Raw genomic sequence first — 20,012 nt, forward strand, 5'->3', positions numbered from 1 at the left:
GTTAATCTGTTGGTAAGCTTATTTTGCCAAAGATGTTTTTTTTTTACATTTGTTGTGGTCAAGGTTGCTTGAAAGTTACTTTAAATAATATATTTTCAAGACACTGAAAGTGCTTGAGTTCAAAAGAAGTCTTAAAATGTTGACAATAATAGCTATAATTACAATTAATTCCTTGACTCTGCACTAATCTGTGAATCAAGTAGACAGACAGATAAAATTAGACATTTTTGTTGTTTAAGTTTACGTATATGACTCCACTAAGATATATTGAAAAACTTGGCTTATTGTGTCAAATATTGTAATTTGATAAAAATGTGATTAATTCAATGTGATTTATTTTTGTAAATCACGTCCCACCACTAATTATTATCCATTTTCACTCATTCCAGTAACAAACATAAGGAACCAATCCTGTTGGCTTGCAGGGTGCGACTTTTTTTGATCTTTATGCTTTTTCAGTTTTCAGTTGAATATGCGAGGCTGAATTATTCCAATATCAAGCCTAACCTTCACATAGCATCATCTAGTTTTATAGCGTTGATTCAGATGTGACACTTCCTGTTTTTAGAGGTTAAACCGACAAACGGAGAGGCACTTTAGGAACCCAAAATGTCCTCTGAACACCTGTAAAAACGTCTCATTTTCGAGGCCTGTACCTCCAGACGATCCCCACATAGATAAAACACACGGATGTGCACATTTTGTAATTTCCTGTAAGTGTAATCGGAAGTGTGGATTTGAACGCGTGCACACACGTACACGGCTGCTCATCTTCCTCCTAATTGGGTGCCAGCAGAGGCGGACTCAAATATGTGCAGTGTTAAATACAGAACACGCAACACACACAGCAGCGTTAAGTACAGCAGACGCACTCACACACACACACACACACACACACACACACACACACACACACACACACACTCTCAGCCCCCACACTGAGATATGGGCCCGGCTGAATAATTTCAATCTTCTTATCAGATGGAAAATATGGACAGCACTTAAAAGCTCTGAAGTGTATCACAGCTATAAATCAAGTCCAACCTCATCGACTCTCCTCCTCATCCTCCTCCTCTTCCTCATCCTTCTCCTGCTGCTGTTGCTGTCATTTTCTTCTCCCCTCCTTCCTCCCCGTCCTCTCACATCTTCCCTCTCTCCTCACATCTCCTGGACTTTCTGCTGCTTCACATTCTCCCTCCTGTCGTCCTCCTCCTCCTCCTCCTCTCGTCTCCAGTCTTTTAGGGTTAACTCTAATTGATGAGGCTGCCTTCCATTGATCGTCTTTGATTAAATGGATCGTCGGCCATCTTGCTCTCTGGCTCTCTTGTGGTTTATTATGAGACCCAGTGTGCTCATTACATTACAGGGAGAGAAGGAGGGACATTTGTTACTGTTGCTACAGCACTGCAATGTAAATAAGCCCACTGCAGTGTGTGTTAATTTAATTATCATCGTTGCAGATTTTTTGGAAACACACTGTTTGCGGGGAGGAACTTCCACTTTTAGTAGTATGAGAGTACACAGTATATTCTCTAACATTTATAGAAACAGGTTTTTCAGATGTGTTTAACAGTTGATTCTGATCCAAAAATAAATGTCTATTATCAGTAAAGAATATTAAAAGAGCACCTCTTATACAAAGTCAGGCTACAAGAAATGAGTTCTATATTTGATGCTAACAAATAAAAGGAAAAACCACCATAAAGTGTTTTCAGTAAGGTGTTAGGCCACCATATGCTGCCAGAACAGCTTGAATGCACATCTGCAGTGATTCTTAAGCTCCACTGAAAGGGTGAGCACCATTTTTCCCAAACATATTCCCCTAATTTGGTGTTTTCATGATGGAGATGTCGAGCCCTAATATGTTCTCAATGTGTTCAGCGGGGTTGAAAACAAACCAGTCAGTGACTCCTGGAAGAGACCATCAGGATGGAAATGTTTCATCATGGAATAGACAAAAAATGCACTAAAATCTTCATGTTTTTACATTTTAACGCAGAAAATAATGGTTTTCCATATCAAAAATTAGAGTCTTTGGCCTTTGTACAACAATCCATTCAAGATTTGACCCACCTAAGCTCACTGGCTTTTGATCTGGACCTGGTCTAAGGTGGTCCAGATGGAAAAAAGGCACTAAAATCTCCATGTTTTTACATTCTAACACAAAAAAATAATGGTTTTCCATGTCAAAAATCGCATTTTATAGAATTTTTAGCTTTTGTACGACAACATATTGAAGATTTGACCCACCCAAACTCACTTTTTTTTTTAATCTGTACCTGGTCTAAAGTGGTTCACATTTTTTTAAAAAATGCATTAAAATCACCATGTTTATACATTTTTACACATAACACAATGATTTTCCATCTTAAAAAATTGTGTTTGAAGAGTCTTTAGCCTCTGTACGACAATCTATTCTAGATTTGATCCACCTTAATGTCACTGGCTTTTGATCTGGACCTGGTCTAAAGTGGTGTAGATGCAAAAAATGTACTAAAATCTCTATGTTTTTACATTCTAACACAAAAAATAACAGTTTTCCATATCAAAAATTATGTTTTAAAGATTATTTAACCTTTGTACGACAGTCTAATCAAGATCTGACCCACCTAAATTCACTGGTTTTTGATCTGGACCTGGTTCAATGTGGTCCGGATGGGGGAAAAATATTATTAATATATTTTTTGGCATTTTCGCAAATAGAATAACAGTTTTACAAATCAGAAACTGTAGGTTAAATCATCTTCAATCTCTGTTCCAGAGTCTGGTTCATTCACTCTTACCTGTCAGTGGTTTTAATGTTGTGGTTGATTGGTGTCTATATATACTTAAAGGACAGTGCAAAGTTTTAGGCATTAAAAGTAAAGTAAGGATGCAATGAAAAAGACTGTTTTTATCAGTTCATGCAGAATACATAATTAAAATCAGTTCCTTTAAAGCATGTTCTAACTTATACTCTTGTATTTATTGAACCTGGCAGGCAGGTTGTTCTTCTGTCTCGTCATGAAATCCAGACTGATTCCGTGATCTAGAGATCGGGGCTCTAGGGGTCAGAACAAATCTTGCAGGACTCCTTGTTCTCCTCGTAGCTGAGGATGGTTCTCTATGTCTCTGTCTAGATGCTGGAGGTCATTATCCTCCTGTAGAATGAATTTGGAATATCAGTATCAATATAAAAGTGCCTAAACCTTTATCTCTCTGTGAAGTGGTTTCTGAGGCAAGCGATAGTGAAGCGAGAGACGAGGGATTAGGACAAGGAGGTGAAAATTCCTCCGAATCTCTGCGCTCGTCTTTAACGACAACATGCTGCGAGCGTAAACATCCACAGTTAGTTTCCCTTCACAGCTTCACAAGGACTAACGGTGCTTCTGGCAGACTACAACGGGGAGACATCACATCACAAGGCTTCCATCTGCAACAATTCATGGTGTGTAGAATCCTGGCGAAAGATTTCAACAAAGTCAAGTTAAAGTGCCCAAAGGAAGGGCGTAAGGAGGGACAAAGTTATCTAACTCAGGGTCATATTTCCGACAGAAACACACAAAAAAGCTGACTTTTCTAGAAAGACACAACAAATAAGTTATAGGAGAGATCTTGTTGGAAGGAACTAACAATCCATTCTTCAGTGGAATCTTTAAGCCTCGTGAATGAAACCAAACACATCTTGGCATGATCGAACAGATCGAACAGGACGTCAATGCTGAATTAAAAATACAAGAAAACACACAAAAAAAGCAATGCAAAATTGTTTTCTCAATGGAATTAATTCATTTGAAGAAAGAAAATTCTCAAATTCTCTATTTTGAGTGTCCAACATTATCTGGAATGACGCAGATTGACTCACTTTGGTTATATCAAGACTTACTGTTGGAGACAAGCTTCAGGTTTTAGCAAAGTGGTAACCTGTTTTGCGTTTGCTTAAGTAGTAACTGTTTGCAAATTCAAGTTAGCATTCCCTAGTTTGGTGTTTTTTAATGATGGAGATGTAGAGCACTATCTAATACGTTCCCATGTGTGTTCAGTTAGGTTGAAAACAAACCAGTCAGTGACTCCTGGAAGAGACCATCAGGATGGAAAGGTTTCATCATGGAACAGACAAAAAAATGCCCTAAAATCTCCATGTTTTACATCCTAACACAGAAAATAATGGTTTTCCGTATCAACATTGTGTTTTATAGAGTCTTTAGCCTTTTGTATGACAATCTATTCCAGATTTGACTCACCTAAGCTCACTGGCTTTTGATGGGTTAGCATTGAAGACTTCCTGCCATGCAATCGTACGAAGTTGTAAAATGCTGATGTCCATTTAATTATTGTGCTATATTGTGTGGTTTGCTACTTACATTGTACAGGACTTGGGGTTGAACTTTTAAAATGTGATTTAATTCCCCAAGAGCACAACTGCTTACAGGTGTGAAGATAATGAGGGATCGTAACATTGCAATAGCAAGTTCTACAGGTTGTTAAAAGCACCTGGCACTTGTATTTGTAAAGATGCACAGTGTAGTTTGTTAACAGACGTATTTGTCGTTTCATGGGAAAGGAAGAGGCCGTGACTTCTGTTTTTTCTACTCTAAACCACTGCTGTAACGCTCCAACAGGCTGCTACTACAACAAGTAACAAGCAGTCCAAATCCAGAGCCTCCTCCTGTGTTTGTTGTCTAATATTCAACATGTTTTGGCTTCATTTGATCTCCGGCGAGCCTGAGTGTGTCTCTGTGATTTTCTGCCTCTGATTTACACTTTGGCTTAGTGTGAACGCCGCAGGAAGATGACAGTTTGTCTTGAAGCTGTCGACGTCGTCTTCCACCCCTGTATTTTCCCCCTCCATGGCTCATCCTCCTTTTCACTGCCAGTCCAACAACTCCTCCCTTCTCTCATCCCTCATTCCCACTTCCTCCCGTTGCTCCGTCTCTCTCCTCGTCCCTCCAGATCGTTCCTTTAATTCACCCCTCGGTCTCGTCCTTTCCACTTGTTTTTCCAGGAGACACGTTGGTACCAGCGTGTAGATAATGTGCCCTTTCAGATGAAGATAATAGGGATTTCAGAAAACTCTCGTGGCTGCTAATAAAACTGTGCTGCCTCGGGGAAAACCGCTGAAAGAACATTTTGCTTTTAAGTGAAGTTTAAACATCGACCGGTGCTATTATTTATTTTTCCTGGAATCAACCTCATGATGCAGTGCAAATTCAATCGTTTCCAAATGAGGTATTAATGCTGAAAAACAGGACACCTACTGAAACAAAATGATCGACTCCATGAATATAAAACTGAGTAGAGAAAACCTTTGAAGCTGTGAGTGTCGTGAGTCATCTCGTTGAGAAATAATAACCTTTTCCGAGGGTGCAGCCATATCCATTCTTTTTAAAATGCTGATCATTGGAATATGTTTAGGTAAAATGGAGAAGAAACTGTCAGTGAAAACTACTTTGTTAACTTGTGATCATTTTTGCATAAAACTTTTAGGCCCAGAATTTAGGACAAGAGCTTCTCTGTCAATTTTTTTGGCATTTTTAAGGTGTATTTAATCGAACAGACATCTCTGACTTCTCTAAAACAGACTTACTCAAAGGGATTCCACACATATTTGAACCCGATTTATGCTTAAAACTGCTTGGAAAATCATGTCATTGTCATTAAATAGACTTCACATCACATAATTGATATAAAGCGACATGTTCCACCTTTGAGGATCTTTATTTATTCAGAAAACAACAGTTAGCATGTTAGCATTGAAGACTTCCTGCCATGCAATCGGAACCTTATAAAGCTGCAGTTGTGTTATGTTGTGTTTTGCTTGATTGTACAACACTTCGGTTGAACTTTCAAATGTGCTTTAATTCTCAGTGAGCACAACTGGTTGTTGGTGGGAAGCCAGTGAGGAATTGTAGCATTGCAACAACTAGTTCTACAGGTTGTTAAACGGATTTGCGCGTTTCACCCTCAGAGTAAAAGAAACTACCAGCTGTGTCCTAATTACTAAATTCTACAATGTGCACACGGTACTAAAGAATTGCTGGAATTATCTTTATACAAAAATCCCACTATTAGCAATAGGTAGGTCAAACTTTTACATTAGTCTGATGATGTTTTTAAAGAATAATCTGCTTTTTGGGTTTTCCCTTCTCCTCAGTGTTTCTTCAGTTATATAGCTGCTCTTACTGTTCAAGTCTGCCGTTATTTGCACACTAAGGCTGCTTTTGTCAGGACTGTTGGGTTATGGTACAGAACCAACATTACCTGGCTTTGTTGGACCAGTTAACCAATAAGAACAAACTGGTCTTATCAGGATAGGAGCCTTGAAGAAACAGGAGCTAAAACTGAATGTTTCAGACAGAAAGTGTAAATATAACAGCATGTAAGCATATTATAGTAGACCCCAAAAATACAATTCAGAACCTCCTATGTTTTTCTTTAAAATGCACATTGGCTGTTTGTTTTTTCAACCTCAAAGACACCAAATGTCCAAAAAATGGGTAACGGAGAAAAATAGCACTTCTGTGTCCAGACAGACCCTCATCTTTCAGCTTTAAACCAGAAACCTGCTGCCGAAACACTTTGCCAGTGAGTGGTAGAGTCTTGCTGTGTTGCTCATCTGTCTCGATATTTGTCTTCCACCATTCACTCATCCTTCCAGGTGACTCACCATCAGATGCTATTCTCTCTTTCTATCTGTCTTACATCCTCTCTTCCACCACAAACCTCATCAAGAAACTCCTTCTGATAGAACTCTTTCTCCTCCCCACCCCTCAGGTAAATTCACCTGTATCGAGGCTCGTTTCCACCTGGAGCGTCAGATGGGTTACTACCTGATCCAGATGTACATCCCCTCGCTGCTCATCGTCATCCTGTCCTGGGTTTCCTTCTGGATCAACATGGACGCTGCGCCTGCCCGAGTGGGTCTGGGCATCACCACCGTGCTGACTATGACCACACAGAGCTCCGGTTCCAGAGCCTCCCTTCCCAAGGTGAGGACAAATCAGAAACACCTGTCAGTACCAGCTGTGGAAGGAACAAAGCAATAAATCATCGACTTTCTGGAAAAAGTTGAAGAAAGTTATGTTTTATAAAGTGCGATCAAAAAGATCTGCGCCTATAAGAAATAAAAACTACATTTTACTTACATTTGGCTGCCAAATCCTGCCAGTCCTGTTTGTCAAGCACCATCTGCAATGGGCTCAAACAGCAACCTGAATTTGATTTGGGGAAGGAAGAAGAAGTCGTAGGGAGGCAAATCTGGCCAGTAGGGTTGGTTGGGAGTGACGATTGTGTCGTTGTTTTACTGAATATTCGGGTGGTGGTGGCTCAGGTGGTAGGGTGGGCTGTCCACTAATCAAAAGGTTTGGAGATTGTAATCCCTGGCCCCTACCCCACATGTAGACGTGTACTTGGGCAAGATGGTAGGTGAGCATCTTGGATGGCAGCTCTTCCACTGTTGGCATATGACGATGAACATTGTAGAATACAGCTGAGGGTTAAAGATGCTATTTAACCCCTTGACACCTATTGTCGTAAATTCGCATCATACCACTTTCATTCAGACTGCAGCCAAGATAGCGTATCCATTCCCCCAATGCTGGTTTGTGTATATTCAATACATACCTCAGAACCTTTTGCAAACACTGGTTTCTCATAGGACTGGTTGGAGTGAGACCTAATTATTACATATCTGTTATTATTATTATTATTATTATTATTATTATTATTATTATTATTATTATTATTATTATTATTATTATTATTATTATTATTATTATATATCTGTTCTATGTGTAATAGACAAATCAGCAATCTCCACTTATTTTAGCATCAGCTAGAAAGCAAAAACATACAATATATATATATTTTTTAATTTAATCAGAAATAAATTCAGGCGTCAAGGGGTTAAGTGCGAACAGTTTCATTGCTTAGACATCTTAGTACTAGGTCTGAAGGTCAAATTCACGGTGTACAAATAGGCAATTGTCGCACAAACCAACTATCTCCTGACCTTGTGCATCTTCTTCAGTGTTGTGTCTCTAGATCATAGCTGTAGATCCGCCTCCAGTGATGATCCTCAACAGGAATGTTGGCTTATTCTGGGATCTGAGCAGAATTTAATATGGTGCTGCCTCTGCTGGCCTATTATGAAATTGCAAATGCATCCATCCCTCTGTGTACACCACTTAGTCCTCTATAGGGTTGCAGGGGGCTGGAGTCTATCCCAGCTGGTTTAGAAGTAAAACAGGGTTCACCTGGACAGGTTGCCAGTCTATCGCAGGGCTACACAGAGACAAACAAGCATACTTGTATTTACACCGACAGAAAATTTAGAATCACCAGTTAACCTAGTATGTTTCTGGACTGTGGGAGGAAGCTGGAGAATGTGGTGAGAACATGCAAGCTCCTCACAGAAAGATCCCAGGCTGTAACATGGGATCTTCTGGCTGTGAGGCTGAAGTGCTAACCACCAAGCCAAATGATCACAGAAATATATGTAACAGGTCAGATGATGATTCTGAAAAGTTATAAGAATCATATATAATGAGCTACTGCTTACACTAGCTGCATGACTGTGATACACTCATGTGCAACAGAGACAGACTGAACTTTTCAATCACATTTCACTTGATCAAAATGGAAAAACAGAAAAGAAAATTGCAATCCGTGATTGTCGAGGAAGTTTCATGCATTCTTAAAAGCAACAGTTTATCCATTTGAATGAATTCTCCAATTCAAACAAGATACATGTGTTTAATACTGAGCTTTAGAGGTGTTAGTGGATAAATTATTTTTCCTTCAGACAGAGCTAGGCTAGTTGTTTCCAGCATCAATGCTAAGCTACCCTAAGCTTCTTCTGGCTTAAGCTCAGCACTTAGAGTGGTTATCGATCTGCACTTCAAACTGCAAGAAAATGACTATTTCTCAGCAAACCATCTTTCTATAACATGTATCAAACCAAGGAGATAAAAGAAACAAATGCAAAAGTGTGCAAACTATGAGGACTTTAGATAATAATTTATCAGGATGCTGACTTTTGCAACGCTCATTTTAAATCCTGATTTTACTTCCATTCATTTCATGAACAGCTTCACTGAGTTTTGAGAAGCTATTTCATTTTGTTTCCATCCAAATGTCAAAAAATATTAAAGTAAAGAGAAAAGGGCAGCAGTAACACAGGAACAAAAAGAAATATTATTGGCATGAGGCTTGATGATGACTGATGTTTTTCCATTTCTTTGTTCACTTCAGTCAGTGAGCTACAGTTTTGGAATGAATAATTAATGTTTAAAACAAGGAGAGAGGCAATGAGGAAGAAACTGTCGGCACTGAGAGGAATTAATAGAAAACGAGAGGAAGGGGGGATCAAGGGAAAGAGGAAGAAAAGAAATAGAGGCATAGAAAATGTCCTTTTCATTGACAAATTAGAGTTGAGGCGAGACGAGAGGCAGACAGATGGATGGGTAAGGAGGAGAAATGGTGAAAGAGGAGAGAAATTTCAGTTAAAGTGACAAAGACGAAAAAAACAAGAGGAATTCCTTTTTTAAAATCTTTTTTTTTATGTGGGATTTTCAGATTAGAGAAAATAAAAATAACGGTCAGAGTTTGCGTGAGCTAGTATGGTTGTATAATTATGTCCAGGGAAGCTGTAATCCTCAACACACACACACACACACACACACACACACACACACACACACACATTCTCTCTCTCACACACACACTGTGTTTGTTGACATTAGGTGCTTCATGCGCTCTAAAAATTGAACAAGTGAACCGTGATTCCTCCGCAGTTCATCTGTCACAATAATGATCACACAGCACAGCTGAGCTTAGGTGGGCATGCTGCTCACACACACACACACACACACACACACACACACACACACACACAAACACACACACACACACACACACACACACACACAGCTCTGTGTGCATGTGTGTGATTGATAACAGACACACACACCTACACATATGGCTCTTTTCATGAGCGACTGCTGTGCCACGTCAGACGAAGCAAGATGGAGGAAGGAGAGGAAAGATGCTGTGCTGCTAGCGTTAGCTTCTGATATGGGTCATTCCAGAACTGTTTCAAATAATTCATGTACAAAATACAAAAACATGCAGTTGTATAAATTTGCTTGTCCTGAGACCAAATATTAAAAAACTAGGAGAAAAAAATGTTTGAAAATATTTTTTGAAATACCAAATAAGTCTGAAATTCCCCCTAAAATGCCATTTTTCTCTCACCCCCCTGATGACCAAATTGAATTTCAAATAAAAGAGGTAAAATGAAATGAAATCTCCCTTTTTGGGGTTATTTTTTTCATTGATGTCTCTGGTAATTGTGGGATTTTTTTTTCTTTAATCAATGTCACATTTTAAAGAACTATTATCCATGGAATGTGTGTCCCACAACAAGCCTGTTAGCAGAACCGTTGTAGCTGGTAGAAGAAGAAGAAAACAATGAATCACATGATACGCTGGAATTAAATCATCAAACAGTTTTCCAGAAGAATGAGTAGAGCAAAGCTGTCCTCTCTTCTATTTTTCATATTTTCATCACACTGTCAGCCTTGATTGAATGTCTCACTCTACCTCATATCATCAGGATCAGACTAATTCTTTTTACTTTTTTCTTTATTTTATTATATCAGTAAGTTTGTCCTCTTGGTCAGCAGTAACAGCTGCCTAAATATCTAAGCTTCCACACCTGAGAAAAAGCCAGCATTAGCATGGATTAGCAACCCTGTTACTGTGATTAGAGTAGAGTTAGCAAACAACAAATAAAACATTGAATAATAATGGTACTATTGATGTGTAAGCTGACCAAGTCAAGCTTTTGATAGTTTATTTCCTATTATTGATGAATATGTAGCAGAAAACCATAAAAGAGAAGGTTTATTTTTCAAATATTTTGAAGTCCAAATGTTCTCCAATTCTGGAATGACTCATATACAGTAAATATCCACAGTATGATTGTTCTTCAGGGATCCAACAGTCTCCCTCCCGTTGGTCCTCCTTCATCCACCTTTCTGTTACTGCTGCTAACAGCAGTAAGTAGGACCTTTTTTTTCCTATCATCCACCGCTGTGTCTCACACTTTTGGGCCCCTGCTGTTTCCTATCACCTCAGGAAAAATAACAGAAATACTCACAATACTATAAACAACAAAATATCTGCCCTACATAGTGCAGGTTGGTGCATAAGTTTCGGTTTTAACAAGCAGCACTTGCCGGCTTTCAAAGGATGCTTTGATGGGTTTTTTTGGGTGGAAAATACAAGCAAACATAGAGGCAAGAACGGAAAACAAAAACTGTCTTTACGTCAGAAAGAAACATAACCTTACGCAGCTTAGAGGACAAAACTAGTACATGGAGGAAGTAGTTTGCTCTCTCTACCAGGTTTGACGGCGTCAGTGCTCAGTAACACTTTGGATGCCACAGCTGTTGGCTCTGGATCCTCCTGTTCAATCTCCTTCACAGCTTCTGCAGGTTGTGACAGACTGCAAGCTGTGATTGGTCGGAATCCAGTATGTGGTAAAAAGTCACAAGGCAACCATGATCATCACTAAACAGACAATAAGTGTTGAGTTGTCTAATGTTAGCTCACAGAGCTCTGGTAATTACTTAAGGTGCATTTTTAAAACTTTATAAATGTTTTAGCCAAATCAATAAGTAAAAATAATCCTTGACAGCTGTTAAAGCTAAAATTAGATGCCTCTATAAACAGACCAATAGGCTATGAATTCAATTTCAATTCAGTTCTGTTCAGTCTTATTTATATGTCATCTCACAGTGCTTAACATAGTGAAGTACAGACCTTACGAATTATTAACAGAGAACAGAAAACCCCCAAAAACAGACTAGCACCTCTCATTTTTTTTTCTAACACACCAATCGGAGCCAGTAATCCTTAAGCAGGCTAAAGGTATCTAACCCACAGATGAGTTATTTTTTAAAGGTTTTTTGAAGCTCAAGGGAACTGGACTTCTTTCTAGTTCTTGAAGACATTTGATGTCTCGTCCAAGAGTTTTCCTTTAACTGTGCGACAGCAAGAAACAGCAGGAAGTTAGAAATAAAAGAAAACACCACTGGCTGCATAAGACGTCCAGAAAGATACACAGTTGTTTGTATTCTATTCTTGTGCACACAAGAATGATTTCATGTTTGTAATATGTTTATTTTTTACACTTTATAACAGATTTTGAACATTTTGATAATTGAAAAAGAAGAATAATACACAGGACAGCAATAGAAGGATGTCACCATCCATTTTCTTGACATTATCCCACTCTTTCTATGATATAATCACTCATAGCTTGGGCTAGTAATATAAATATTACAATTTCTTTAAAAGTGTAAAAGGTAACTTAAAATTTTAAAAGGAATCATCTTGAAAACATGTTTTTGACAAATATCTGGACTATGAACTGATACAAACTTGTCATTATAAGGATATTGGAAGAAAACGGCCTCAGCGGGTCATTTTTGACCCACTTATGCATCTAAGGGTTAAAGTATTTCAGTGACTCTCTCAGCCGGTCGGTCATTTAGCTGATCGATGGTTGGAGGAATGATCAGGGCTGTAGCTCTCCTCTATTTCTTCTCTGAACACTGGAACATTGTCCTGCGAAGCATGAGTCCAGTAACGGCACCTAAGCTGCAGCTCAGCAGGCCTCACTGTCAGTTTGTCTGTCAGAAACTTTCAGCTTCACTCGGCGACTGGACGACCTACTGGACATTAGTTTACTTTAGTCCGGCTGCTAGCTAAAGGCTGCCTCAGTGTTCTCACAGGATAGATAGATAGATAGATAGATAGATAGATAGATAGATAGATAGATAGATAGATAGATAGATAGATAGATAGATAGATAGATAGATAGATAGATAGATAGATAGATAGATAGATAGATAGATAGATAGATAGATAGATAGATAGATAGATAGATAGATAGATGATAGATAGATAGATAGATAAACAACTGTGATAACCATTTAAATTACAAAATATGGGCCAATATCTGTAAAATAGTGACACTTTTAGTTGGTTGAAATACAGTAAGGCAGTAGTTTTCTGTGATTTTTAGAAGATATTATCTGTCATTTCATAAATCTGTTAAAAACAAAAAAAAAATTTAAAAATTACTATTTTTAAAACATAATACAGATAACTTTTCTTTTAAATAAGAGCTTTTTTTAAAATTAACTACATTTTTGCTGATTTAAATACACAATAAAGAGTATAAAAATACAGATTTTTATGTCAACATGGCAGTTGTTTTTTATGGCTTACATGTTAAAAAAAATTCTGTGAGGTTGTTATATGTAATGCATTACTAATTACTTTTTCAAAAAGTAATGCATTACTCTATTTATTTAGTCAATCCAAAAAGTATTTTATTAAACTGCTTTCCCAGGACTTTCGTAACTAGGAGGTCTTTCTTATATGCTTTTTAATCGAGCATAAACACAACGGTGACCGCAGAGTTGGATGAAACAGAAACATGTAACTGGGTGACTTTTACTGGTGCAATCGATGCCACAGTAAATATTGTAACATTTCTTAGGAGTTTTTGGAGGCTAATCTAAAAAGTATTTTCCACCAACGTAAAGTACAATTTTGCTAGACCTTGCTAGAGGAGGTTATGCGGCTACAAACTGTCAACAAAACAAAATGAATGCCAGGAAATAAACAGTTTAGAGACACCAAGTCCAGCAATTTGGTGTACCCACTCTGTCGCCATCTGCTTCATTTAGCTCACTTAATGATCTGCTTTCCCAGAGTCATCCCAGAGAAGGGTGTATTTTGTGCCAGTTTCTAGGCAACAAAAAGCCATTAAGGAGGTTGTTGCGCATATTTCATATTGCATAATGGCAGTGCAGAGTTCTTGACTTTTCTTTCATTGCGTCTCATTTTCTGTCAGCATCTCATGCGAATATCGTGACTCCATCCGAACAAATCCAAAATAGCATCATAAAGCATCACAGATAGCGTCCAGAGCTCAGTATTATTCAGTGAAAGACCTCTCAAACCACACACCAAGTGTGTAAATTGGCTTTCAGATGAAAATGGTGTGTTAGATGGTGGTTGTGGATGCTTTTCTGTGTGCCAAACAACTTAACTTTCGAGGCTGCTTATTCACACATAAAACGAGTTGCTTTTAAACGCCGTCTCTGGAATCTTCCTGCCCCTCTCTCTCTGCCTGGATGACCATGAAACCGAGTGAACCGGTTGACCATTCAGGCCTCAGCGGTTCTCTGCAGCTCTGGCGGGGGGCGGGGGGTTGGAAGTCACTCGGGCATTCCAAGATAAATGTTTTCATAAGCAGCAGCGAACTGAGCGCGAATCACAACAAGGCCAAGCGATGATGATAAGCGCTGCGTGTTTGTGTAAAGTGATCCAAAGTCATAGTTTAATTGGATTTTAAACGGCTGATTGTGGGTTTTCTCTCTCTGCGACAGAACAGGGCTCTCCCCTCTCAGGCTGCACGGTGTAATTGCGTGCAGAGATGGAGAGTTGTAATGACAGGCCAGGGTGAATACACTTGAATAATGGTACTTGGCAGGCAGATAGCAATCAGACAATGATCCAACCAGACTTCATTTAGCCCTGATTATCCGGACAGTCCTCACCATGTCCATCTTGCTCCGTACCGCACTCGTTTAATATAAAAGCTGCTCGTATTTGGTCTGGTTTGTGTCTTAAGTTGTGGATTTCTATCCATCTCAATCCATTTATAAATGTAGAGCTTCATAAACCTATGAGCTAACTCTATGCTGAAACTGAACCTCTGAAATTCAAATGTGTGGAAAAGCTTGAACCTTAAATGTATTATTATATTACAAACGTCCCATTTCACTGTAGCCCTGTTGATATTGAAAACTATACAGGTGTCCGATGGGGAAGTGTTGATCAGTCATTCTTTTAAATGATATATTTGTTCCCTCATATTATAAATCATTTTTGTAATTTATGCACCTGTTTCACTTCATAATTTAGCCACATATTCTCATATATGACTTTATTTATTGCTTCACATTATTAATTTGTGACCTTTAATTTAAAATGCAACAGGGATGACTCAGGCCGCACCCACAGACAGAAAAATGCCACCGTGTATCCAAAAAAGACCCCAAAATGGCCACAATTCATCCGATCTACTCCAAACTCTACACAGCGCTTCCTTGTTTTCCCAGCAATACAGAAACCAAGTTTAAAGTAGATCAGATGAACAGATGTCGAGGCATTTGAAGAACAGACACACACACACACTCATACGTTTATTTCTTACTGAGAATAGGTTGTCTCTTGGTTGTTTTTTGGTTTTGTTTCTGTCTCAGATTGGAACATGGGCAATTTTGGGTATGAAATGTATAAAAATTGGTCATTGAAGACCAGGATTTGAGCAAAAGAAGTGAAATGCTCCTTATCGTGACAGTTCTTGTTGGTCTTCTCACCCACCTACAGGTGTCCTACGTAAAAGCCATCGATATCTGGATGGCCGTATGCCTGCTGTTCGTGTTCTCGGCTCTGCTGGAGTACGCTGCCGTCAACTTCATCGCCCGCCAACACAAGGAGCTGCTGCGTTTCAGACGGAGGCGACGACACATGAAGGTGAACACTCTCACAACATCTGCGATACAATCAAGCATTTACATCCACATTTACATTTGTTGTTTTTAATCTTTCCACCGAGTCTGTCATTTGTTCATCAGCATTCAAGGTGATTCTGAATAAGAAAATGCTAAATCAACAGCATCATTTTGTACATAAAGGTCTAACAAAGATGAATACCAATCAGTTTAGTTTTCCAGATTCTCAGGACTCCAGATCTACCTTCTACACTGGATAAAGTTTATAAGGACAAAGGAGCTATAAGGCAGTAAAGGGTTTTCCAATGGTCAAATAGTTCAACAAGAAAAGCACTCACAGAGCAAAGTACTCCACCAAGGCTGCTCAGTGGTTGTACGATTTACGGATAAGTCTCGATAAGTCTGCAGCGGTGAATTTGTAGTAGGATGGCTATTGTGGAAAACAGCTTCGTGCTTCCAACAGAATAAACAGTTGAAGTTGTGAGCTGGTCCCTGAGTCGTTTCTGGCTCTGGTAACGCCGGAACTGTAGAATCTCAGCTCTCGTCTATCTTCAGGCCCTCTGAAAGATTCGCTCGGCGTTTGATATTAACTTCGTGTGCACCTCGTCATCGCCGGGCAGAAACACGAGGCATGAATGTTTCATGGCGCCGAGCAACAGAGCAAACACAGACAAGGCTCGTAATGGCTTTACGATGTAGAAGAGCCATAAAACACAAACAAAATCAAGGTAGGAAGCGTTAGTTTGTGGAAATGCACAAGGAACGGTGACGGGTGCTGCAGGTGTTAGAGGTGGGATGAGTATTTGCAGCTGTGCTTCCCATTGAGAATATGTAGGACTGTTTTTAGCTCCTGTAAAGTGCTGGAAATCACATCAGTGTGGGTTTTACTTCCTTGGTCTTGTTCTTTTCATAGCAGTATTTTGAATTAAACATCTTGCTGTAGAACTTGCCAAGTAAAAAAATGAGACATTTATATCTTGAACTCCTGAAACATGTAGCTTAACCAAATTTCTAACAAGTAGTTGTTGTTGTGAAGGTGTCGGCCAAAGCATACCATTTTTTAAAACCTAACTAAAGAGTTCTTTTAAACAGAATCACAATGAAAGTAAGTGGGTGAACACAGGACTTAATGGACACAAGCCCAAGGTCCTCTTTGTCTAAGTATTTCCATTGATTGAGAAATTCTTCCACAACATTTGTTTGGAGAGGAAGGTCAGCTTTTGGGAGACAGGGTTGCAAATTTCGCTGCTCTGTTTTGCTTCTTCTTCTTCTTTTTTTTGGATATTATTAAGAACATAAGCCACAAAGAAAACAAAACACACTGTGGTTTATTCTGACTCATGTATTAATCCGTCACTAAAAATAATCTCAGTCAATAAATTCACAGTAGGATCAGTCTGTGTCATATTTTGACTAGATTGTGAGATTTGCATGTGTTCAGACCTGAGAATTTTGACATTTTCACTCTCGAAAAAGCTGTTTTAAGCATTTAATGTCTCCAGAAATATAAATCTCACAGCCATGACATTTAGTGAGGACACAGACAAAATTATTTCCAGCATATCCAAATGGTTAAAAGGCAGCAGAGGACAAAATTTTAATTACTGACCTTTGAAATCAGAAGAAAATGCATACTTTTTTTTTTTTTTAAACAAAGTTGGTATTGGGGGCCTATGAAGTTCCTTATATTGTACATATACTATTGTTCAAAAGTTTGGGGTCACTCAGACAATTTCACGTTTTCCATGAAAACTAACACTTTTATTCATGTGCTAACATAACTGTACAAGGGTTTTCTAATCATCAATGAGCCTTTCAACACCATTAGCTAACACAATGTAGCATTAGAACACAGGAGTGATGGTTGCTGGAAATGTTCCTCTGTACCTCTATGGAGATATTCCATTAAAAATCAGCTGTTTCCAGCTAGAATAGTCATTTACCACATTAACAATGTCTAGACTGGATTTATCATTCATTTAAAGTTATCTTCATTGAAAATTCAAAAACAAGGACATTTCTAAGTGACCCCAAACTTTTGAACTGTATATATGTATGTATATATTAGGCATCTAACATCATTGTACATATGGCAAGCCACGTTTCCAGTTTTTTGCTGTTTTGACTGACCAAATCACAAGGATCTGGCATGAATTGGGGTCTATCGAGTAGATTGTTGTTATATGTGCCAAGGATGTGAAATTTAGCAAAATTTCAGGCTTGTTTTGCTGTTTTGCTTCACCAAATGTTCCCAAAGATTTTGCAGCCAGAGCCAAAGAAACATCTGCAGCACAAGAATTCTAAGAATTGGAAATACTTTATTAATTGGGGTTTCGTTTACTCGTAACGACAGTTTTGTTGGGTCAACAGCAACGAGTAAACGCTTTGATTTCTGTCAAATATGACAACTGATTGATATGGTGACAAACAGCAGTTCAAATCAATGCAGAAGGAGCAGCAAACCTCATTTTCACAGAATACAAAGTGGACAAAGTATAATTTCAAGTTGATCAAGTCCACAAACAACCTTCAAACAAGCAGAAAGACCAAAAACAGTACTTTGTTTCCGCTACGGCTCAAACACACTTATTTTTTACATTGTTGGAGGGAAACAAAAGGCTGCAATACACGATTATTTTGAGTAGAAAAACTGACCAGTGTATCAGATATTTTTAACAAACAAATGGGTGTTTTGTGTGAATCGTACGTGTGTTTCTGTGCAGCATTTTAACAGGAGGATCACATCAACAGATTCTATCCTGACATCGCTGTGAAGTCGAAAACAAATACATCTCAAAACCGCCTTAAATTTTTTATCAGCTGTCTAACTGCCTGTGAAGATTACCGCCGATGAAATAAACATGAAGCAGGAAGCTGAAAATGTGACACTTTATTTAATTTTCTCCAAAACTGCTTTGGATATATTTAGTTAAAATGACAAAGCACAATGTCAATTTTTCGCTGGAGGAGACTTGAGATGTATCTGGGCTTTTTTCTTCTACTTTCTTTTGGTTGGTTTTGTCTTTTGAAGCATTTAATCAATCAATTCTATCTGTCCGCTCGGATTTATCAGTCCCAGGCTGCTGTATTGAATAAAGAGTAAAGCTGTCAGGCCTGCGGAGAATATGGAAGCGCCGACTGATTGTAAAAGCTTGCTGGTTTGTGTGTGCGAAGGGCAGGAAAACGCAAACGCCCACAAGAAACTCAACGATGTGCCCGCAGTAAACAATCCATACAGTGCTGGATTTGCGAGTCTGTCCGAGTGTGTCGACGAGAGCGAGGCGGTGAGATTGTATCTGTACAGCCGGCGAGCATGCATGAGTGCATCCGCGAGTGCTGTTGTGCATTTCGGTGTTGTAGGGCATGTGTTCGTGCCTGCCGTGACTCCAGCTGCTTGATTGAGTCTGACATGTCTCAGTGTGTGTGAGCTTGATCGTGTGTTGACGTATTTATGAGGACCTCCAGTCCTCGCGAGGCCGTCGAGGTGAGAAAGGCGGCGCCACCGGGGGACGCCGTGTGACACAGTCGGAGTTTGGACGGAGCGACGTTTTTGGACCCAGCTGGTTTTGATTTAAATGAATCTTTTACATGTTTTTTTCCACATGAGTGACTAATCAAACCCAGAGATGTTACATTTGAATGATTCAAAATAGATTAAAGCAGCAAATTTTCATATTTGATGAGCTGGAAGCGGTGAATGTTTGGCATTTTAGCTGCTTGATACACAATTTATTCTCTGTCGAATTCATCCGTCGGCTCTTCTTTTTTAGCATATGTATTACTAATTGATTGATTTATTGATGATAAAATGCCACATGCAGCACTTTTAAGGACAAATCAGCAGTGTGTAGTGACCCGTTTATGTGTCTCTATCATCAGATTTAGAATCATTACTGAAGGTTTTCACACAGAGGAATGTTGTTTTGTTGCTTTGCAAACAGTAATTTTAGTGATTTTGGAATATTGGGTGAAACTAGAACAACTTTTTGGTGTTTTAGTTTTGCTTTCATTGGGATTCTGCATCCCAATGATGTAAATGAAGTTGTTTTTTGATTGGTTAGAGTGTGAAGCAAAACGTTTTTTCACTAAAAAGCGGGTTGTGAGTCATCTGTGAGACAGACACAATAACAAGTGAGGTTAAAACATAATAAGAGTTAGACTTAAATAATTCAAGTCTGAAAAAGAGAGTTTTAACACGCTTAAATGTTAAAATTGAATTACGTGTGTTAAACTTCAAGTAATTTTTATTGTGGCTTGATAAAAACTCTTGAGTTAGGCATATGTGTTTGCTTAAATTAAGAATCATTAGTTGGGGTGGCGAAGCTTAACCTGACAACATATTCCCACTTTTGTTTAATCAACATGATTTTAGGGATAACAATAAGAAATTTCCAGTGGTACAAACCTACATATGAGCTGAGACAACATAAAACG

The 20,012-nt window shown here is 38.7% G+C and overlaps 1 protein-coding gene across 4 annotated transcripts in view; it reads left to right on the plus strand.

Annotated features, from left to right (window-relative positions):
• glra1 (glycine receptor, alpha 1) overlaps window positions 1-20,012 on the plus strand; it is a 153,817-nt gene that overhangs the window by 105,504 nt on the left and 28,301 nt on the right. For all 4 annotated transcript variants that reach the window (XM_035954791.2, XM_023284697.3, XM_023284698.3 and 1 more), the window contains 2 exons: window positions 6,754-6,968; window positions 15,454-15,600. In XM_035954791.2, the coding sequence (XP_035810684.1) occupies window positions 6,754-6,968; window positions 15,454-15,600 (362 nt within the window). The remainder of the gene's footprint in view (window positions 1-6,753; window positions 6,969-15,453; window positions 15,601-20,012) is intronic.

Source organism: Amphiprion ocellaris, chromosome 13, assembly GCF_022539595.1.
Source record: "Amphiprion ocellaris isolate individual 3 ecotype Okinawa chromosome 13, ASM2253959v1, whole genome shotgun sequence".
Classification (NCBI taxonomy): domain Eukaryota; kingdom Metazoa; phylum Chordata; class Actinopteri; family Pomacentridae; genus Amphiprion; species Amphiprion ocellaris.